Source organism: Porites lutea, chromosome 6 (assembly GCF_958299795.1).
Source record: "Porites lutea chromosome 6, jaPorLute2.1, whole genome shotgun sequence".
NCBI lineage: Eukaryota > Metazoa > Cnidaria > Anthozoa > Scleractinia > Poritidae > Porites > Porites lutea.
In genome coordinates, this window is record NC_133206.1 from 12,134,982 (window position 1) to 12,159,578 (window position 24,597).

General features: G+C 37.3%; 1 protein-coding gene across 2 annotated transcripts; it reads right to left on the reverse strand.

The window, feature by feature from the left end:
- Positions 1-348: 348 nt before the first annotated feature.
- LOC140941748 (uncharacterized) lies at positions 349-21,713 on the reverse strand. Of its 2 annotated transcripts, XM_073390760.1 has the most exons (13): positions 21,557-21,713; positions 21,253-21,444; positions 17,032-17,204; positions 12,765-12,862; positions 10,224-10,313; positions 9,559-9,648; positions 9,274-9,325; positions 8,507-8,592; positions 7,630-7,811; positions 6,898-7,004; positions 5,749-5,890; positions 4,162-4,343; positions 349-3,118 (listed from the first exon to the last, which is right to left on the reverse strand). In XM_073390760.1, the coding sequence occupies exons 2-13, from the start codon at positions 21,333-21,335 to the stop codon at positions 1,785-1,787; spliced, it is 2,619 nt and encodes an 872-aa protein (XP_073246861.1). In that variant the 5' UTR covers positions 21,336-21,444; positions 21,557-21,713; the 3' UTR covers positions 349-1,784. The 2 variants fall into 2 exon arrangements, with proteins under 2 accessions (XP_073246861.1, XP_073246862.1); XM_073390761.1 differs by lacking the exon at positions 21,253-21,444 and having other exon boundaries at positions 21,557-21,681.
- Positions 21,714-24,597: the final 2,884 nt, after the last annotated feature.

The window sequence follows — 24,597 nt, forward strand, 5'->3', positions numbered from 1 at the left end:
GGTACGAGTCTTAGCCTGCAGGGCACCCTCCATACACGGGGTGCTAAATATAAAAAAAGACTGGGCACGAGTCTAAGAATACAGGGTACCCTTGAATAGAAGCGGTGCCAAAACGTCCGACAATCATGGCCAAAAAAGGGATCCAAAGGGCAACAAAAAACAGTTAAAGTTAGCCGTTCAAGTACCAATAATAATCGACATCACTTTTCTCCTAGCAATTTCCATAGATAATCAAGAGAGAAGGCTATGAGAAACAATTAGAAAAAGTTCAAGTTTGGAGGTAAATCTAGGCAATTTGTATGTGTATAACTGACTTGAAAGGATTAGCGGATTGACTGAACTAATAGCTACTATGATGCTTGTAAAATTTATTAGCCACTTTATGTACATAATTATTATAATATGGGATATATTAGTTACAATAAGCATTTATAATCAAGATCTAGTCAAGAACACGATAGATTACATTTGAGACACGATCAGCACCATTTCAGCTACAACTAAACTTAAAACGTCTTTTTCTAGCGTCTTGAGAAATTCGCATCACGCAGATAATATTTCCTTCTCCCTTCACGAGAATCCAATAGATATTCTTCTCTAAAAGACACGTATGCAGAAAGATACTTTGATTTAGTTTTCAGAAACATTAATAATGCAGACGACAAAAACTGCCATAACCCTTTCTACACCAAAGTCATCAGATTACGGAGACAAACAACATGGATGAAACCTTCACGGATGAAGACAAAACTCTATGGTATGACTACTCACATGAATCCCTCCTCAGCACACTTTCACGTGGTGTAATTTGAATGGTGCAATTTTATGAAGTGAAATTTAGACTTTTCCTTGATTTAAGATGGGTGGCACCTTTGAGGAGAAAAGGATTACGGACGACCAAGAAAATAAAAACGAGGTACCGTTGCTTGTTTCGGTTTCAAACATCATGACTTTGTTCCCAGGGCCCTCTTTCTTCCTTCCTCGAGTGAGGAAGAGAAGACCCTGGGAACAGGTTGAAGAATTCCCCACCTATATCGCTAAAGTTTCTCCAAGCTAACTAACCTTTACAAACAGTGAAGCATGACTTAAGCACGTTATAATTATATGATGTCCACTAAAAAACTCTGTCCATATTTTCACATCTGTCTTATCTGTATACACTATTTTTTATAATATTTATGCCTTATTCTCACCAAAGCTTAAGCACTATTACTAATGAAAGCACAAGTCAACGCTTACGTGGATCCTGGTTTAATTAGAATGTTTTGTTTTGTTGTGAATGAGGCTTGAGACAACACTGTACTTCAAACTAAGTTTTTTAACCATTTAACCTTGCAAGAGACATCATCTCAGGAAACTCCGCTTCCATTCCAGCACCTCGTACAAGGCGAGATGTGGATCTGACGAACTTGACGCTGTGAACCCACGACTACTGAGGGTTCAATGCTGATGGACAGCTGAAGTGACTGCTTGGCAATCCCTCCTCCGAGCTCACTGAATTCGCCAACAGAACACTGGCAAGTAAAACGTCTAGATGTTAACTCTTTCCGACCAAGCCTTACTACGTTTGTTGTACTGACAACTGACGAAAAGTGCAGAACATTTGACACCGAACACCGTCAGTCATCTTCCACTACAATATAGCCATCTCAGTCTAAGACAAGTAAAGGACTGGTGTAGTTGCACCACACCATGGGATCCTCCAAGCTATTATGGTAATCAAGGCATGCAAACACTATCGAGAAACCATTGTCTTGTCTCACCTATTTGCACAGACTTACTAATCACATTGTCAACATCATTTTCAGAATGCTGTTGTTGCCACCAGGATTAAAACTCTGATTTCTACTATCACTTTGTCTCTGTTGCACGTTTTGAGGTGTTTGGAATTTTTGCGCCATACGGGGACTCATATGCATGCCGTTAGTACGACTGACATCGGAGGAATACATGGATTCAGATGGTTGACACACAGGTACGTTTCCCTGATTTGCAAATGGAATGTTGGGATCCTCAAACAAGCTTGGAGTTAAATCATCCACATTGAAAGCCTCTACGACCTGAGGAACTTGCGGCGGGCCGTGGTTTAGGGGAACAGTACCGGATGCTCCAAACCACAATTTTGGGTCTTGGTTTGGTGTTCCTGTGGCACTCGAATTGGACAAAAAATCACAGGCAGGGTAACTTGCCGGAAATGACTGGTTGACGGGAGGGAAGAGAACTTCATTTTGGGGATGATGTAACCCGTTTTGGCCGTGATTTAGTCGTTGCTTTAAAGAATGAAACACAGTGCCTTCTTGCTGCAAGTAGTGTGAAAGGTTGCCAGGTCCGTCTTGTAGTATATCATGAAGGTCTCCGATACCTGCGTCTACATGAAGATTAAAAGCATCTAGTTCGTCTACCCCATTCACAGAAGGGTTTGACATGGACGGGTTGACAGTTGGGTCTCTGATATTCGGTATAGAAGGGTATATGAGATTGGTTGAGTCCATGTACTGAGTGCCGCCGCCACACGAAGAGCCATTTGGCTGGACTGGTAACCTCCCGGGTGTGTGATCATATCCATTGGTGAAAAGAGACGAATTTACTCCGTTCTGCGGTGGAAAGGGCGGGTATGGAGCCGACAAACCATCATTTTGTTGGAAGTTTAACTCAGGAAGGACCGATGAGGGGTCTCCAGGATAATCACTCCATGCGGGCGGGGGCGGGCTATCTGGAATCACACCACCGTCTACCCGAGTAATGGTTTCCAAGTGACAAGCCCTTGCAGGAGGCTGACTATTCACGCCCATTAAGAATTGTTTGATAAGATTGATTTGATCGTGTGCACTGTGCTTTGATTTTGGGTGGACATGAGGTGTACTCCCATTCCTGCGCTCTGGTTTTGAGTTGAACACCATTCCTTCACGGGATAAAATGTTGGGTTTCTCCTCCACCGGTGATCTGGACTGATTCGCTGAGCTAAACATACACGACTCTGATGTGCCTGGTGTGTGAACAAGTGACGGCGACAAGAGTTCTTTCTTCTCTGCTGTGGACACGGGTGGACTGCTGTATTCAATAATCTCGATGTCTTTCGACTCTCGCAACGCCACATCCTCAGAAGAGCCAGCAAAGCCTGCAGAAACATTTTGTGACAGTTTAGATGAAACATTACAAATGGTTTGAACCCAGGTGAAGCCTGTGTGAAGCCGACCCCTTCACTCAAAAATGATTGGAAAGAAAGAAAAAAAAAATCCTATAAGAAGGTGAAATATGATCGTCCTAGCGCGCGAACAAGCTGTCGGCTGAAGGGAACCGGGGTTCGTTTTGTTCCCCACCGCTGTCCCCGACAGCTTACTGGCATGCTAGATCATAGAATTTGTAGGAAGGTTTCTAGTATCCCGAACCACCCTCTTAAGCTAACTTCCCTGAGACTATTATTACAAGATACAACTTAAGGAATAAATCTCCCGCAATGCCCGCCATTCACACGGACCGCTTTAAGAATACATTCTTTAATAGAATTGTCTTCAAGTATAATGTAGCTTTGTAAATAGTGTACTTTCTGTATTCGATTTTTGTATTTCTTTCTATGTATATACCAATCTTATTTAGAGACATACTTTAGCCCATTAACATTGTTACATTTAAATGTAACATAAGATATGTAATTTTATCTCTTGAACAATAAAGACATTTTATTTTATTTTTTTATTTAAATCGTTCTGGCTGAGTGTACTGTTTGGCTTTGGTTGGACTGTTGTGGACATTGGCTCACGCTTCGGTAACCTCTACGGAAATCATCGAGTCAGATCCAAAGAAAAATCCGTATTTTGGAAAGCATCTTTTTTGCAAAACAAGAACTGATTACGCGAGCAAGACTTTGTGTACAAGACTTCGCGACTGGTAAGAATTTCTCTTTTAATCAGTGCCATGACAAAGAGTTTTGCGTTTTTTCTTGGGAAAGTTAATTTACAAAAGCAATAGAAAACATCTTCCCTGTATTTGCATAACCTAATAAAAACACTAGACGGGTTGGGAGAATTCTCGACAGTTATACAAACCCGAGACGTGTTTATATCAGGCTATGCAAACACGGAAAACGATTTCTATTGCCTTTATAGTCCATTGGGGGAGTACCCCACCCCAGAGAGTCAATCCTTTTCTTAGGCAACAAACCTTGGGTAGTGATACTGGTGCCATCATTTGTGGCTAATGACGGCGGAAGTGCAGAATCTGGACTGCTAGTCTGGCTGGATTTCTCCTCATCGCTCTTTGGTGATGGTAAGCCCTTTTGATTAGATTGCCATTCACGCAAGATTTCAAGTACAACTGATTGAAAGAAGGGGCCTTGCTCATCACTGAAAAATAAATGAAAAAATGAATGGTCTGTCAGTGCATTTAAAAATTCCATTGCATTGAATACAATTAACTACTGTACAGCCCAGCCTTTCCAAATCGGCCATTTTTGGAGCAAGAGTAGTGAGTGGCTGTTGTTGAAAAGTAACAGTCAGAGAGATAGGTGAGGAGCGTACACAGAAAGTCGTGTCTGATAGCCCGGGGTTAGTGGATTTTGCTATCGGGCTAGTGATTTTTGTTCTTCACTTGCCCGACGGGCAAGTGCTGTTCTTTGGGGAAATTCAAATTACAGAAGGATTGTAATCAATCCTGCTAATCAAAAAAGGTTTTGGGGTTAGTTGAAATGACTTGTGGGCTAGTACATGCTAGCTAAAGCTTGCCCGAATGGCAGGCTGTAGAACTGACTTTCTTTGCAACCTCGGCAAGGGACCTAGACCAGTCACCTTTGATTTCCATACCCTATCCAAGACTATACAGCTTAGAAAACAACGCCCTTTACAGCAGCACAAACACGAGAGTCTCCCCCCCCCCCGCCCCCGCTCCCTCCCCTCCACTAAAGATTGGTAGTGATTGATCGACTTGCTTTGTGATGATCATTGCTGTCACGAGGGTTGGGAAACAGCTGAGATTTCATAATCGATCATCGGAAATAATAGGATGGACCCATCCAATCCATAATCGATTAATAATGGTAATAGGACTGAGTGGAGTCCAACTCGGTGCAATAATACTTATGATTAACAAAATCGGATGACCCGTAGCTGGAGTCTGATTTGTTTAATCACGAGGATGGTTAAAGACCAAAGTAGATGACACGAAGTTCTTTTACCAATTAGTCATAATTATAACAAAATTTGTCATGAATTAAGCTAATTAAAAATGAAAACAAAAAATATCCCAAGAGTTTTTGCTAGCAGTGAAAAAAGAAGAACCCATTCAGGTGCATGTGTGCTGGTGTATATTACTTAGGCATGATGCGTACTGCCCTATTACACTGTCCTATTAGTGCTGAAATCAGGACAGTTGACAGTCAATCAGATGTGAGAATTTTGTTATAGTTATGATTATAATGGAAAAATCTCTTTATAAGAATTCATTCTTATTCATCTTTGTGCAAGTCACAGTGCATGTAATACAAAGTTTTGAAGTTTTTTGACTGTGGACCACTGAGTTCCGAATTTTTTCTGTGCTTTCAAATTCTCTTTCTTTGTTAATTATGAGACCACTGAAAAGACAACACAATTTTGTTTCGATGATTGGCAAACCACTGTCACTGATTAGTCAGTCAGGGTGGAGGAACTCAACAAGGGATTATCAAATATCATGGGCAAAAGTTGAATTAACAATGACAATGCCGATATAGCTGGCAGGAAAAGTAGCACCTCCAAGTAAACAAACTCAACTTACTTTAACAGGACATTATCAGTAGCAAGGAATTCAGGCTTGTCGTTTTTGTCATACACGATTCTAGCCTTTCCTCTGACCCACTGCCAAGCACCACGGCCATTCATGAGTCGAAATACTGTGTCACAATGCCCCTCAGCAGTAACTGGTTAGAAGAAAAAAAAGGCACAAAGAAGGTAAAATATGACCGATTAAAGTTTCATAGAATAATGGCAAACTGCAAAGAAAGATAAGGTAACTTTATTTAAATGCAGTAATTCCTTTAGGTACAGTTACATTCTAATATAAGTATAAAAATCTACCTAGCACACTTGACTAAAAACTTTGAAAAAAACTAAAATACAGTCAAACCCCATTAATATGAACACCTAGAGGGCCACAGAAAGTGTCCGTATTAAACGGGTTGAATTTAGAGAAAATGTGAGAGAGAGCTTTCTTTTCCCAGGGACAAAGCAAACTGTCCGTAATAGAGGCCCTGCCAGGGTAAATTCCGACAAGCAACATGGCCCAAAAAGTAGCGACAGCGTGTAAAATGAAATTGCAACAAGAGACAACCTCCCTCGGCCAAATTGCGACAGTGACGGTAATCAGTCTGAGCAATGGGATTCAGAAATGTTGAAGAGTACCAGCCATGCGTACTAGGAGGTTAGTGCTACAAAATCAGAGACCATACTAAACTGTTGTAGATGATCTTCCCTAGGCTAGGTGTTTACAAGAAATTATAGTGAAAGGGCAGATTACTCAAGATAAGGCATGTTGGAAATGTGCCATGAAAAAGCGGCTGAAACAAATTTATAACAATATTAGTTTTCCAGCCCAGGCTTCCGATTTTATGCTGAAAATATTCTCGTCAATGGTCTCGGATAAAGTGTATGACATTTACATCTTAGCACATACGTCTAACAGGGTGTTCTCAAAACATTCTTGAAAACATGCAAATTTCTGCCTCAATAGTCTTACAAGACAAATTCTAATAAAAAATATTGAAAAAAAGAGTGCCAGGATTTACTGTCACTTCACCACCTCGATTTACTTTTTATCAGCTTTACCTTAGTAAGTTATTTCAGAGTTGTTTTGTTGGAGGCGATTTGGTTGGTAACGAGTCAACTTTGACCGGTTGTGAGGTGACCAGTCACCAAGTGGTGTATTTACCTCGTTGATGCCCAAGCATCATACATTGCACATCATCAGGATGCACGAAAAAATAGCCTGTGCGACTCAAGTTGTCCTTCTCATTCATGTACAAACACTTCTGCCCTCTGGTAACACAAAGGAGTAAACAACATTTAGAAAAGGCTCAAAGAAATGTCTGTGCCTTGATTGGTGAGAACTAGTACATTATATTTCCATAACAAATGTGCATGACCTGCGGTATCACAGAAGTCTGGGTTTCGAATCTCGATAAGTTTGGATTTTTACAGGCTTTCGTTTTGCATCTGCACAAGTTGTGCGTTTAACTGCAATGATCTTCTCTGCATTTATTTCTTCATTCTGCAATTCTGATATATGAAATTCATATATTTGTTACAAGTCAAAATTAAATTCAAGGTAAATTTTTTTGACTTAGGTTGATCCTCAATTTCCTTTGTCTCCTAGCCCTAACTATTCATGAATACTAAGTTAAATGCATTGTGTATGTCATCAGTATGGGCAAATGCAATTCATGAACATTTGTATTGAAAAAAGTATATTTACATATATATATAAACTTGTTACTCACAAATTGTTTTGTAAGTAGTTTAAAACACTTCAAGAGCACTAGAGTTTCAGAAGTTGGAAAGTAAGCATTTAACCTCTGCAGGAACCCTTCATTGCTGGGGAGATTTCCTTAACTTTCCTTTCACGTGCTATTAGAGGCTTAGAGAGTTAGTGGCTGGAGGTTACCTGTTGTCTAGCTTTTTGAGTCTCAGGTCCATACCAAGCTTGCAGCTGTACACCTGTAATAGTTCCTTAGGAGTGCTGGTAAATGGATTGGCGGGGTTGACAGCAGTGCAGAGTGCAAAGAAACCATACTGTTTCATTTTGCCACTTAACAATGGTTTGAGCTTTCCAGCAAATTTAAATGACTGCAAAGCAACAACAAAATTGAGTGACACAGTCAGCATCATCATCATAGACACATTACTAGGCCCTGGAAGTTCAAACCATGGATAGAACAATCTGCTGCATACGTCACTATCCAGCAGATAAGTATTAGGAAAACCAATTGCCTCATCCACTGAATAAGGATTTAACTGGTGCATAGTGTTATTCACCTTTTAAACAACTGAGGCCAGGGGTGTGGCTACCAGTCCACCGATACAAGCATGCATACATGTGTCAAAGAGTGATGAATAAAAAAAAAAAACAAGCAGAGAAGGGAAATAAGGAAAAAAGCACAAGAAGTAAACATAGGGGAAATGAGTAATTCCTGGAAAATTGCAATCGCCTGTGTAAATCCAATTTAACTAATTTTTTATCCGAATTGTTACTAAACTTTTTTGCTCTGAGTTTGGAATTTGTTGTTTCTACCATGTCTTCGCCAGACCAAAAGAAAAACCCTTTCGGTAATCCAATTCACCTGGTTCAAATAATTTTTCAAAAAACAACTGCGGGTATTTCCTCTCTCCTTCAACTCGCAGACACACAAATGCCTTAATTGCTGCTTGTAGACCACTGACAGCTTTCCACTGAAATAATCTGAGAGGTGGATACTTGTGCACACCAGACAACCTAAGCCTACATGAATGGATACTGAAATAATTAAAGTAACAAAACCTACCCTGTAGTAGAAGGGACTGACATGACTGGACTGTCTTCCAGCATGGCACCTGATACTGGCAAAGCAAACCTGGGGAATTGGTTGCTCTGCATAACAAAGAAAAAAGTCAGTACTCTATTGCTACCTTAAGGAAACTTAATGATTAGACTCCTGAAACGATCACGGAAGGAGTCTCTGTCTTGCCTGGGGAGCACTATCATAAGTGCCACGTGGTTATGTGCTACTTTAAGGGTTAAAAATATGCACTTCCCAGGGTTCTCATTAAGTTTTAAAGTAGACAGGTAGGATGTAAAGTAGGCGGCTTGGCAATCGAGTGTTGTAGGCAATTTGAGGCTTTCACTCACTCACTTTATACCCATTTTCCCTAAAAAGTCAACGGCTCACACCTCAAAGTAGCTGGTTTTTTAGCAGGTTGTTGGCTTTTAAAAAGAGAACCCTGACTACCAGCAATAATATAATAAATTTATGCCCACACAAGGTTCCAAAGAAAGATTTCAGCCACTCAACACAACAACACAAGATGATATAAATGGTCTTGGCAGTCATGCAAACTTTTCGGAATTTTCATAAAGTGAGAAATTCTCCCTGGCAAGCAAAGCATCCATGATGAATATGGGTCTATACGAATACTGATTTCATTTGTGTTATTACTATTCCTCAGAACTGCAGTACCTTAAAGCAAAAGATACTTATTTAAAGAAGGAATTATTTAATAAAAACAACAGTATTGATATCAGTGAAAAATTATTACTGAAAATAGCAGATACCTTCAAATTGTTCACAGTCCAAACCATAGCCATCTTCTAACTCTACAATCCTCTAAAAAAGCAGGTGAGGGAGATTTCACTTATTTTTCAAATAACAATCAATCGAGTTATCTTCTGAGACTTACTCTCTTACTATTAATTTTTTTCAGTTCACATGTTCACGTAACATAGGCAAATAAATAATTTGTAGAATTTGAAACCAACATAATCACGTAAGGCTTGAGTTAAATATAACACAAAGTCAGTATCAGATGCAACAGTTTTGACAGACATTCAGTGACTTACTGCTTTTGAAGCTCGGTGAAGACACCTTTCAAATCCTCTAACATCTTCACGATGCACAAAGTTGAGAAAGTTTTGGTGCATCAAAAATGTCTACAAAAAAAATACAGGTCAATAAATATTTTATCCTTCAAACATAATAAAACAACACTCCTGCTTTTAACCCTTTAAGCCCTAAGAGTGATCAGCATCAAATTTCTCCTTGTAATATCAATGATTTGTCAAACAGAGTGGTCATGAGAATTACGGACATGATCACACAAGATGAATTTGCTTGATATTTTATCAACTTCTCCCCACTACTTCTGTAGGAAATTAATAGGGGCAACAAAAGAGAATTTAAATGTTGATCTTAGGGTCTAAAGGGTTAATACAAACTGTGATCAGCCTGTCCTTCTTCCCTTTTTGCTTTGGAGGTGGGGGAAAAAGGGCACCTGATACATTTACCTTACACGTCATCTGCCTGTGGTCGAGAATCTGGACTGTTGTCTGACTGGTCGAAAAACAAAAGAGCCTTTGGAGCCCCTCACAGATTGGTTACAAGCAACATATATTATCTGATTTCCCGAGCAATAAGATAGAGTTGACCATTAAAGAATAATAAAATCCACTCGATGGACAATGAAATATGCCTGGATGGAAGGCAGTAAAATACAAAATTCAATTACCTGTGTGTATCCCAGGTACTTAAAGACATTCTCTGATGTATAGAAAACATCCCCACTATCTGAGAGCACCAAGAAAAAGGAATCCAAGGCCTGTTAATCACAAAATTTGAGTTACTCACAAGGTTGTGAAAGGTTGTTTGAACCCAACAGATTCCTTTGTTTTGTGAAATGTTTGCAAAAGAAATGCAATTTATCTTACTTTGTTACATCACCACCACTCTCCGGTAGAAAGAACAAAAGGAAAGCATTTATTTGTTAATGAGAACTCTTAATTGTAAAGAAAAAGTGACATAAAACCACACCAATCATCTGAAATTCTCAGAGGACATTTTTTTTATAAAAAATTAAAATTTCTAAAATGATCATGACAATGTGATCTTTTACCACATCATAGTTTTATACAGCCCTAAATAAAAGAAAAGCATGCATGATTGACCGCAACTACGATTTTTTTTTTCACTCTATGACACAACCTTTTTTCTTTCCAAAGCTGAGTAGCATTTTTATTATTTCTCTGTATTTTTGAAGGCTGTAAATATACTTGCTTGTTTGTAAATGCTTCATTTCTGACTTCTACAATATGGGCAGTAAATTTGAACTGCAATTTGTACCAATAACAAAAAAAATAACATTACATCAAAACTAGAACTGAAACTGTACATAGAACCCCATTAAATGCTAGACACATGATAAATACCAGAATCAATAAATTTATTTCACTTGTATAGAATTCATTGAAGAAATATTGGTATTAAAAACAAAATGAGAAATCAAAAACAAACTCATTCAATTCATATTGACAGGCACGTAGCAATTCCCTAAGGGTTAGGATTAATTAATACAGCTTTGTATGTAGAGATATCTGTTTGCCAAAAATAACCAAAGGTACCACCCATTTTAATGCCCCTTTTATCTTAAACCCTGCCACATATTTCTACAAGCACTCCCAAAACAAACAAGTTCTTTAAATAACGATTTCACTAGTTGTTTCCGATCTTCAGGTATGCTGACAGTAAACATCTGAGATAATTAAGCCAAACAAATATTGGCTTGAAATACAATCTCTCCTGAAAGCTACATGTAAACACTACATTTGGGGCAATAAAAACCCACCACAATTCCTCTTTAACACAGGCACTGAACATTAACTAAGAATGCCAATGAACATTTCAAAATGACATTATTAGTTACTGCTGTATATCATGAATTTGTATTTAAAACATGTCATCCACTTGTATCTAGCTCTTGACCTAGGTAACCTTCTTGAAATGTGAACACCCAGAAACTTAGAAGTAGTATTACTTGTGATACTAAGCAACCTGAGCACTACAACAAAGAAGAACAATAACTATCTTTTATGGATGGATGAATCAGCAATTAAATCCCTCTTGATAAATGTTTACTTGACTCTAAACTTCAATTTTGGAACCCTTCCGTCCTGCTTTTTGATATGCAAATAATCACTAATTTAATTATCAGAACAATTCAACTTAACAGCTTGACATACTTCATGGCTGAAAGATTATCTCCTATCTCTGTGTTAATTAACCGACCATCAGCAACTTTCTTAAACTCCATTTAAATTTAATTTTTTCAGGAAATGGTAATTAACACTTTTGTTAGGAACTGCTGATTTATACTGTCTCCAAGAGTAATGCCAGTTGATACACTAAACAACTTAAAACTGTTTTGAAACATTTCCTCACTTCAATGGTTTTGTGATACAGGCCAACAAATTGAAATGATGAACGTGACATGAATACTGATTTCTTGAACATCACGTAGCTCTCAGAAAAGCTGTACCAAGAACGTTCAAAAAATGAGTTCTGGCTAAAATTTAAAATCAATAAGAATTTGCCACCAGTTCTTTTCAATTATCCATTGTTACAGGGTTAAAAATAAGTTTCCTTTATTACCCTTGGCAGTATTCATGGCATATCAAGCAAATCCTGAAATTGATACATTTAATGAATCTAATGGAGTTAAGAACCCCAACTGAAGGGAGGCGAGTCAGTTGGATATAATATTATACAAGTGGGGTCAAGGACTTCCTTCTAGAAGGACTGAGAAATGCTGAACACACTAGTCTTTTTTCAAAAAGACAAACCAGACTTCTGCTACACACATGTTGACGAGGGAGTGGTTCTTTCTAGTTACAAGCATTTTCTACCTCATCTAATACATCATGAACTGTCCCACTACACTTGGACCTGGGGGGAGGGGGGTACACACTGAAGTTTTATACAGGGAGGCTCCACCCAAGTTCCAACCCCTTACTTTTTTATAACCCATTTTTGACAGAAAAAGTACCCTTCTAGAATACTTTCTAATGACAAATACAGTCAACTCTCGCCTTGCGGACACCCCATTATAACGGACACCCTGATAATACGGACAGCAGCAAAATCCCTCGCAAAAATAAATTGCAAACATTTGACTGAAATGGACTCCCGCTATTACAAACTCTGTGAATTTATTTTCACCCAAAAAGTAAAGGAAAGGCAAGAAGGTTAGTTATATATAAAAAAGTACATTTCTTACCTCTAGGGAAATATCACTGACATTGATGTGACAGGCTGCAAGTTTCTTGGTCATCTGGGCCACAGCAGCATCATCCACACGTCTTTTCCTCCTCTTCCCTATTCACACAGAAAAAAAAAATAACTAGATATACTTTTACAAAGACTAGGTCTGGACTGTTAATACTACATCTTGGGTTGTTGATGGTGAATCAAGTTAATATCTTGTCTTCCTGCTCAGGGCTGGGCTCTAGCAGAGCCCGGTGGCCCCTGGCGCCAAACTTTTGCTCTTGGGCGACTAGAAAATCTCAGATTTTTCGTACAAATCATATGCTGGGCACCCTGGAGGTTCAGAGCACTGGGCTCCCTTCAATTTTCCTAAGAGCACAGCCTTGCTGCTAAACATAAAATTTGTAGTGTTCTAAGTGGTGCATAATTTTATTTCTTTTCATAGCTCTCTTTTTGTTGTACAGTAGAGATTCCCTTATCAAATGCTGAATGTTTACTTCAGATATATTAGGCTTTTATGGCTGGTAAATTAAGGCTTAAATCTCAGAAGAACTACACAAGCGTGTGCCTAAATTATGGTAACTTAGGTCCTGACCATACCCCTTCCCAAATTCCTACTAAAAGAACTTATGCAGATGGCACCAATTAAGATAGAAAATGTTTCTTTGCATTTTGAAATAATTGTTTGCTTTTTGCAGAAGAAGCTTCCTCTTAATTGACACAGCTGCAAAATTCAACAAATCTGAGTAAATACAAGCTTCAAAAGGATTATGAAATTCATAGCAGTGTTTATATAACCGCCCGAGTTTCATTGCATTTCCATTAAGACAAATTTGACTAACTAGTAGACTGTTCTATTATTCAACTTTGTAAAACTATGAGTATTTTTGTCTAGAAAAGACTACTTTTTTGTTTGTTTTGTTTGATTTTTTTCATCTCTTAATCTCCATCCAGAGCCTTGTTGCTGCAGAAAGTAAATAATCATTTTTCAAGGACATATTCTTTACTCCAACGTTTTAGATTTAATGTATTCTTGACTGATTAATTGATAAATCAATTGAATGATTTTATGATCACTGTGTGCACCAGGGAAAACTAAATATATATTTATATATATATATGACCTGTAGTATATAATATTTCATATCTTTTTACATGAACAGCTGAATTATGGACTTCAAAAAATCAATGAAGCCAATGTATTCATTTATAATGTTGGAAAGAAGAACAAAAACATTCCTCAATAACTCAATTAATAAAAGTTTCTATAGCAGATAAAAGAATACTTAGTTCTTATGTTCTTTATAAAGCCTATGAAAACTCAAGCCTCAAGCTTAAGAGTATGAAATTACACACCAGTGTTATAGGTAAAATCTGTTCAAAGGGACAGACCATTAGAAAAGTTATGGGTGGTGGAGAATTTTTCGAACATGTGAATTTTTTTTATCATTTTCCTTGTATGAATTTTTTTTAGACCATTGATCAATATTTTTTAGGGTAACTGCATGAATTTTTTTTCATTTAATTTCCCCTTGCACAAATATTTTTTTTTTTACATCGCCCGGTCCCCCAATAAGTTTTCTAATGGTCCATCCCTAAGTTACCCTAGTTTAATTCAGAATTTAGTTTGTTTCCTAACCCTAATTATTCTTCCGAAATGAAAAAATTCTGCATTAAACTGAGAATGGACTTTACCTTAAACAATACAGGGCATTGGACAGGATGCGGAAAAAAAATTGAAAATTATGCATCAGTTTAAGGCCATATTATGCAGAGAGTTGCAATTCTTTATTATAAAAGTGGTTATATTCACTGGGCATCTCAAAATGTTTATAATTATGGTATTTTATGTAATTATGTGGCTTATAAAGAACACTAGAATGCGGTAGAATGTTAATTGTCTCCTCTGAAACGATTTTTATTTCACAAAGAGCCACCGTCTCCACAAGAACACACTTTTTTTCAGAACGTCTCGATTCAATTCAAGATACTTGGTTTATACAATACTGGTTGAGGCTCTCACTTATGAATAACAAGTGAAATACTTCAATACAGGCTTAACTAGCTGTAATATGTTAAACAACAGCATGAGGAGTTTTTAAAACAGCAAACGGTTAAAGTTGTTCTTTCATATGGTACAATGTTTTGTGCAGATTGCAATTTCCTTAAAATGCATGGTATCCAGGTCATGGCTCACTCTTATCTTCGTAGTGATGTTAACAGTCAAATGAGGATCCTTCTTAATATTCTTTCCTTTTATGACGCATTTACCCATGATATAAAGGACAAGTGATGCTTTATATACGTGTAAGCAAGGAAAACAAGAAAAGGCGTTCCAGTTTCCGCACGAAAACAGTCAACAAAGCAGGCAATGTCCTCAATAATTATCGCTTGTGATGGGCAATTGTTGTGACTACTGCACATGCACAGGAGTCACTATTGCTATCAAAAAGGTTTTCTGAAAGTAACTAAGTTACAATAGAATATACTTTGGAGCCAATCAGCATACAAAGATAACCAATTTTCTGAATCATTCGTTGCGACGATGATAATCATAGTCATTGTCAGATTAGTCGATAATCATCAACGACAAACGAAACTCATGCTCTGTTTTGATAGCTTGTGAGACAAGTTACGCATATTCAAGTTTAAAAAAAATGTTGATGTGTAACTGAATTAAAACACAGTGAAATACATCATTGCTGAAGAAGTATATCTTCACTTCTCATCTTCAAAACCACGATATTTGTATAACAGATTTCTCTGCTCCAAATCAACTCCTGTGAAAACATTGTGTAATGAAATTTTGTAGTAGACTTTCAGTCACGTGCTAGGCAACGAAGTAGTTCATAGGATCAGGCTTCACCAAGGATGTTCATATTTTAAAAGCAACTAGGGCAATGACAAGCAATTCGCAACACAGAAGGAAAGGAAACAGAATATTTTTCGAGTTTTTGTTCTTTAAAAATTATATTTCAATGTTGTTTCTGTTATTACAATTAATCAACTTCCAGGCACGATTAAGGTTCTGATGTTCATGGCAGTCATCTCTTAGGTATTGTGAGTCTTTACACACGCAGTGTCACGAAAGATAAAAAGTCTTAGGAAAATCTTCTTCAACCGAACCTGAAAAAACTGAATAGCGTGTCGGTTTTCTGCCAGACATTTATTTCACTGGGACTAGCAAATAACGTGATAGTATTGAACCCGTGAAAATATATAATCCAATACAAGGCTGCTTTTTTTTTTTCGTTCAAAGTATTTTCTTTCCCACACTGCTTTTAAAGGCTTTATTTATAATGTTTCCAAATACTGAAACAACTATAATGTTGATTTCGGGCCATCCGAACTAGGCGCTCGTTTGATCGATGAGGAAGTTGATGTCTAATTTATGTTTTGCAGAGAAAGGGGAGGTGCTCAGTGCATTGTAAAAACGACACGTTGGAGTGATGATCATTTCTATCGTCACACAAAAAAAGGGCATTGAACAACGTTGGAAAATCATTCTTCATCGTTTGACAAAGTTGCACACATTCACGTTGTAAATGCATTAGCAATCACTGAGAAACGCTGCAATGCATTTTAAAGCATTCAACTGTGCTGAATGATGCATAATAAATTAATGTATGGGGCTGTACAAATATCCACATATTAAGATATGGCATATGTAACAACATTCTACCATTTTCATTTTGCTCTTCAGCAGTAGTCACATTCACTTATCAAGCGCTTATGTTTTCAATTTTATAGGGAAAATGATCCGAATAGTGGGAGATGCAGATCCGCACCACCGCATCCTGTCAGATGCCCTGACAATAGTACTGTATTTCTTTGAATAATAATTGGGGATGATTATTTTTTTTTTTTTTCACCAAAAGGGGGCGAATATTCGAGGGAAGCAATTACTTTAAATATTGCCCAATGGAAGTCGTGCCCTAAATATTTTGATTAATTATCCCATTAAATAAAAAAATAATCACATCAAATAAAATGAACATGGGCTAATTCAAGTGTTCCAAATTTGGTTCCTGTGCTTTTGTAGCTATTTGATCAGTTGTAAACAATTAAATGAAAACTTGTTTTGTCAATTTTTAACTTGACAGGGAAAAGAAAGAGAAGATGGTAAATGGGTGGGGGCAATTATTCAAGGGAGGAGCTTATTTTAAATATTTAGGTGAAAGGGGGGCAATTATTTGAGGGAGGCAAGGGATGGCTCTTATTCAAGGAAATACAGTGCGGAATGTTCAAACCAGAACTGTTAACAGCTCAGTGACACTTACCAGACTGGAGATAATTTTGAGTTTGGAAAAAGCTCACAGATAACTTCAAAACTGTGAGCTTATCTAACTTTGATCTAGCTTCTTCTGGAAGAGGGAGAAGATCTCCAAGTTCTTCCAACGTAGCATTTATCTTTTCTCTGTGGCGGCGAGATGCGCTCTGAGGCGGTTTCGTCCTGTAAAAAGTTAATCAAAGAAATTTTAAAAAGGTCTAGTATCATGTAATTTTCCAAGTTTTTATATAATTATAATTAGGGTTGTCATTAAGAGCCAGGGATTGGGGATTTCCTCTGGCTATGAGGAAGTTGACTCCTGCTTCTTTTTTGGGAAAATACAAAAAAATAAAACCAAGGCTGTACACTACACTAGAACATTATGAAAATACCTTACTGATCTACAAGTTTAGATCGCATTTGAACAACACAAGAAAGGCACAATTCTATTTTTCTTTGTGTAAGAGAACCATATATAACTGCTTTTTGGAAATTTGTAACACTGTCAGACTCGAAAATGTCAGCCCAAAATTTCCAAGTGTTATTTCTATCATTTCCAAGAGTAGCCAACAACAATTTCTCCGAATAATATCAATTCACCATCATATGGTAATGGTTATGACAATCAAAAATACTAATAAAATGGTCACCAAAGAGACAATACTTTAATCTTTTATCAAATATTCCCTCAATTAATTTGTAAAGGAAATGTGCGAAGATCAAACAGGGAATTTGACTCACCCTAAGGCAGTTTGTACCAAAATCACAGTCTCAGATAATAGCTTAATACACAGCTTCAATAAACAAACTTCTTTCCACCCTCAATAAAAATTAATCACAGTAGAGTAAAAATAATAATCTATTTGATATTTTTTTCTGAAACTCATTTTTAATAATAAAATACAGAGGAAATTAATGTTTTGTGAAAAAAAAACCCTTATTTGCATCCTTAATTTCTCCTTTTAAAATCACTTTGTTTGAGTAAAGTAATATCAAACCTTTTACACACTTTTTCATCAAAATATCAATCACCTTGAAGTTTGTCAAAAACAATCCCCTGCACTGCTCTCATGTTTGATATATTACACACAGTATCTAAGAAGTATCTATCACCTTTCAAACTCTGTTATGGTCATATGCTCTGAATTACCTCTCCTGTCTAATCCAAAAATAACAGTGCAGAAGAATTGAACTAAACGTACGGTTTGGGAGCCGGTAATTAATATTCCCTTAATTGTAACTTGTAAGTTACAGAAATACGGGCACTTGCTCCCTCACCCAAGCAAACAATAATTAAGATGGTCACATACAAAATTGTCAAAAAACAGACAAGTCATTTACTAAAAATATTCTGGAAAAGAGAGTAAAACATCAATATCAGGTAACAGATACACTCCTTTGAAGCAAGGGTTACATGCAAATCCATCAAGATTGTTCCACATTCAATAAGTTGTCAAAATATAGACAAAGCAAATAAGGCCACAGAGGTAATTGAATGATCCATAATCCAAGTCTGTGTTGCAAGTTGCTCCTGTCCATTGGGAGGCCAGCCAATAGATATCAAGATCAACAAGTTCATGAAGTTATCAAAATATAAACCACACAGACTAACAGGGCAAAGAATAGATATTATCAAAACAACATAAATAATAGGAACTTTCCAGGCACATTAGGAGCGATCACTTTAATTAGCCATGTATAAAAACAGGTATTTCGGGTAATACCAGCTTGAAGGCAGAAATCAGATCACTGTGAAGATTTAACCCCTAAGTCACAAGAGTGACCAAGGGCAAATTTCTCCTGATAATATCATGACATAATCAAGATAACAGGTTTCATGCAAATTATTAAAATGAAATTAGGAGGGCTTGCAGTCCAATGGTCAGAAGGATGGTAGCTGAAATCTATGTGCAACTTCAATAAAGCCGACAGTTTCATCAAGGGCGTGGTATTATGCACATTTTGGAAAGACAGCCCTGGTCGTTTCTGATCTACAATAGGTCTGTCCAACATCTCTTTCTCTTCAACCAGACCTTTGCCTTTTAAGTGTTACCATTGTTTTCTGTTGGTAATACAAATCATGTTTTACTAGTGCTGCTTGCTGCATAAATTTCCCACAGTTGGATCACTGTCAAACTTACTCTTGGTTACACACGTGAACTTACCCCTCAAGTTAGTCTAAACTGAGTCAAATCATTTCCGGCAACTTTCAATAACAGGAGCATTAATTCCCACAGATATGAACAGCTTTCATTAGAATGGTGACATAACTATTGTGGTTACTGACCCAAATGTAAAATCCATAATTTCTATAGGACATGTGGTTCAGTCACATGTTCCACTTTTCTGCCGCACCAATACCCCTTTTTCCTAAAAACTAATCCCTCACCCTTTTATACAAATTATAAATCTCTTTTGTATCTTCTTACTGACCATTTGTTTGGTTCTCTGTCTAATGATTTTATTCCATTAATAGTCTAAACACTAAATGGGAGGAGACATGAAATACTGATAAAGTTGAAAATCCTGCATATAATAGGAATGTCACTAATGGAAGCAGTGGATGCAAAAAACTGAAAAAATCATTTAAAGACCTGACACTTTTCTCCAGGATCTTTTCATGGCACAGCTGTATTTTTGGTCAGAAGAATTCTTGCTTTGCATAAATCTAATTAGAAACTTAATACATCCACATAGTTAGAAAGATTATCAGGGAATTGTTCCCAGATTTGAAGACATCATGACCAAGGAACAGCTCAAATTTCAAACACACAAGCTTTCCACTACACTGATCATACATGTTTCAGAATCAAGCATCTTATTCGGTTACTTAAATGTACATTGCAATGATCACTCATCAGTTATTTATGTGTCAACAACCTTTTCTATTCCTCTGGTTGAATGCACCCAGAGGCTTTCAAGGCACTACAAACTTTGAGACATTAGAAGGGCTAAATGTGCATTGTTATTCTTTCAAACTAAGACGCTTTGCACCTCCCCAGTTTAAATGGAAAAATTTAAATCTGACACCTACTTTGTTGAGGACTATTTGTACATGCTATGAATCTCACAATCCAAATAAGTTTTAAGACCAAAAAATAATATTATTCTACTTAACTGAAACCTAACAGAATCACCTAAATGTACTCTACTGAACCAAATTACTTGAAATAAACGACAGGACAGGGGATGAACGAACGCCCAAACCCCAAATTAATCCTATTCATTGTAGCAGTGAATAACGATTAAAATCCTCAAAAGAAAAATAATTTTACAAAGAAGACAGAAAAGAGTCCAATTTACACCCGAACATCCTAAAAAGCACATCACGAAAACTAGACGGAAAAATGGACAAAAACATTTCAGCTGAAATCTATATTGATCAAAATTTTGCCGCCAGGGAGGTGTTAATTCTTAGAGGAAACATTAGTGTAAATGCGGTCACACGTACTACCTATGGAACCTTTCAAAAAAGCTAGGAAAGATCAATGAAAATTCAGAAATGATGAAGTTAGTGTTATCATTAATTTTCTATGCCCATTTACGCGAAAGCAAGACACAAATCGTGCGTGCAACAGATAACAGTCGTAAAACAAACCCACAGTCAGACACAAGGTAAATTGGCTTTTTTACACCTAATTCTTTACCTTTTTCGCTAACACTTTTCACCGAAAGATTACAATATACAAGTTAGTCACCCTTTAACAAAGGGCATAATAGTTTACCTAGCCTATAAATTATACATAGTGAAGTTCGTCTTCACAATGCACGCTACAGCTAAAAAAGTAAGGAGATCGCGCATTTCTACTCAATCACACAAAACAAATCACCAGAGCGTATTAAATATTTGACAGCCAAAAGAAACTTCCACCATTCAACGTTTGCCCGACTAAAATACGAACAACTTCGTCAGCTGCCAGAAATGACGACTAGCCCTAGCAGAAAGTTCTCATATTCAGGAAAGTTCATATTCTCGGGCGGACATCTATAAATACACGTACGCAGGAAATATAGCAGGAGTTCGATAGCGCGCAGCCGTTCCATTGAAAAGTTCCAAGGACTTTAGGAAGTGCTTGCTGGATTTAAACTGGTCTAGCACGACCTTAAACGCTTCTTGAATAATGAATACTATAATTGCGTGCTTGAGAAAGCAGTGTGAACTTAAATTACTGAAGTGACACCTTAACGTTATTTATAGTTTGAGGAAAACGGAATTAGCGCTTAAACTTACCTATCTTGCTCGTCGCTATGTTCATTTAAAAGTTTCCGTTTTCTGTCTTTGCCAGAAGCGTTAAAACCACCATTGGCTTTCATTTTTCTCGTACAGTATGTCTTCGAAACCTTATGGAACTAGCGCAACCACTCTCCGTAAACAAGCAACTTCGTTCATTCACTGACAGAATTCACCATGTCGCCATGTTTCCTAAGCGTGTCGAAAACAACAAAACGAAGTTCATAACCCGCCCTAAGTTGGCAAACACAAGAATCAAATCGCCCCCAAACAAAAGTTATCAGCATAAGTCGTCTGTATTTACCTGCGAGACCCAAGATATTTTACCAAAAAGACTTCGACAGAGCGAACAACCTCGCGTCGAGTCGCGCCGGCCTTTGGAACTTAGGAAACCCCACCGAGCTACAGCTTACCTCGAGTTGCCGAGTGCGTGATACCCGTGTATTGATAGCGCGGCCGTATAGACTGGGGCTGGTAATTACTAAGACAATAGCGATATTGTTTATCAAATGTTGGAATTTTCTGGCCATAAAAAGATATAAGAGGCGTTATTAATTTCAAACAAAATAACAAAAAGGGTGTGAATAGGGTTCAACGCGCAAAAAGAAAATAAACACCTGAACGGAAAACGTTTCTATTTTTGTTTTATTGCTTTATTTTTTTTACTCACATTTCACGCTTTGGGTGTATGCCCCCGCCTCTGAACATTTATCCAAATTGAAACTTTCCCTCGACGACAATTGTAAATGCTTTTTATGCTCATTATAAATTACAAATGTGTCAATAATTTTTAATTGATACGTGTATTTTATATTTTTATATGTAAAAAATAATTATTCTGGCAGTTTGTAAATATTTCAAATTTTTCCTTTTAATATCATGGTTCTTTTGTATTTTTTCGACCGATTTTTTTTTTTTTTTCTTTTTCATGAGAGTAACGAGTTCCGGTTTCTGTGAGTTGGGATCCTGTGCTCCTCGTGGTATGTGTCTATGTCTGTGTCTGTCTCTGGACTACTGCTGACAACCAGCGGTTTCGCTCCGTATTGAGTCAGCAGTTAGCTCTCTCATTAGCACAGTTTTCTTGTTGTGATGGTGATGGTGGTTCCCCTCTCTTTTGACTGCAAACAGTCTCTTATTTTTCTTTGTAATCCCAGTCCCTTACTGTAACGTAACTAGCTCGAAAGCAACTGGCGTTATTTTTTTAGATCTATCAAAAGTATTTGACAGCGTGCCCCACGAGCGTCTACTGCATAAGCTCAACCGACACGGTGTTGCTATGGTTTAGAAACTTTCTAAAAAATAGACAACAGAGAGTCACTATACGTGAAACGTTCTCGAATTGGTCCCCAGTGACATCTGGTGTTCCCAAGGGAACAATCCTCGGGTCCACCTTGTTCTTAGTCTACGTAAACGACATACCAAATGTTGTTACTTCTTCTATTAAAATGTAAGCCTGTTTCAGGCTCCGTGATGGTTGGGTCCGCTGAGTTTAGAAAGCGCAAACACGAAATTTTTTTCCTCAGAAATGCGTAGTGATGAGAATTATGCATAAGCAAGACCGAAAGTAAACATCCTTATCACCTGTCAAATACAGAATTAAAATCAGTTATTAAACTCATGCAAGGATCTAGGTGTTTATGTGTCAAAAAACTTATCCTGATCGAACCACGTGGATGCAATTGTAAATAAAACAAACAAAGTGGTGGGCCTAATAAAGCGTACAGTTGATAGCAAGAACAGGGAAATTTTCTCTATGCTCTATTAGTCCTTTGTTAGACCAATCCTAGAATACGCATGCCCGGTATGGTCGCCCTATTTAGTTAAAGATAAGTTGGCAATCGAAACAGCGCAACGAAGAGCATCGAGAGTCGCTCTCGGTTAGAAACTACGCGAGATGTCATATGAAGAACGATGTATGTATTGCTAAACTGGAACACAGTTCAGCATCGAAGAGAATACCTTTAATGAAGGCTTAAAAACATGGATGAAGATTTATTGACACAGTAGCTCATATTTTAATTGTATATATTTTATATTTTCATTTTAAACATCATTCTTACTATACCATTATGTACCTGCACGAATTATTTTAGGCGCGTTTTTTATAATTGTTTAATATTTTTTAAAGTTCAGTTAGGGGACCTTTTATAGGGATAACCTCGAGGTCCACCTTTTCAAATACGTATCATGTACAGGGGCGGATCTAAGGGGACGGTGCAGGGAGTGCGCAGACTGCGCGAACCCCCCCCCCCCACCCACCCCCCGAGATTACCTGCGGCTTTCGAATACAACTGGTATTCTGAAGTAGAGCAAGAGACGAGTGCACTCCCTCCTAACAAAATCCTGGATCCGCCCCTGACTGTATCACGTTTGTGTGCATATATGTATTGAATAAAGTATTATTTTTATTATTATTATTATTATTATTATTATTATTATTATTATTATTATTATTATTATTTTTACAAGCACAGGTGGAATGGCCGATGAATGCAAGAGATTCCATAGCCGCCTCGCAGAGCTACTTGCGTTAAAGAAAGGAGATGATTACGCTACAACCATATCTTGGATAAGGGCGAAAGTATCCTTTGCCATCCTACGATCAGCCTTGCTGTGTCTCAGAGGAACCAGGAGCAAGAGAAAAGCAGCCAATATATCTGACATTGACATTACATCGGAAAGTGCACAAGCCAGAATTTAAGTAGTAACTTTTTATCAGTTTGAATTATTATTTTTAAATAGTTTTTATTTTTTTTAATTAACTTTTTGATGCTTTTTATAATTGTTATTAGTAGTCTTTAGATAGTCATTTTACAACAATTCTTTTTTTTTTAAGAAAAAAAATAAAATTAAATTTAAAAAAAATTATTATTATTATTATTATTATTATTATTATTATTATTATTATTATTATTATTATTATTATTATTATTATTATTATTAACGTCTTGGTTTGCATTTGCACTGGCTGAGATATAAAGAACCAGACGGATTTTAAGAGAAAAGGCGGACTGCTAGTAGTCTAGACAGTCTAACCCCTGTTTCTTTTTTGATCTTATCTCCACAACGAGCATACACCAGGACATTGTTACATCAAGCGAACTAAAAAATTCTGAGTATGAATTGCCCGGCTCATTCCCTCCACTTAATCGAAAGTACCTTTGGTCAGACCAACGCTGAAAAATGCTGAAAACGAAACTTCTGAAAGATTTGTTGAAAAGTGCAATCAATTTGTAATGCTTCGCACTACTAAGTATTCCCGGCCCAAGGGCCCCTTGCCCACCCCACTCACGGGGCAAAGCAGATAAGATTTGTGGGTAAAATTCAAAATGGCCGACAAAAAGC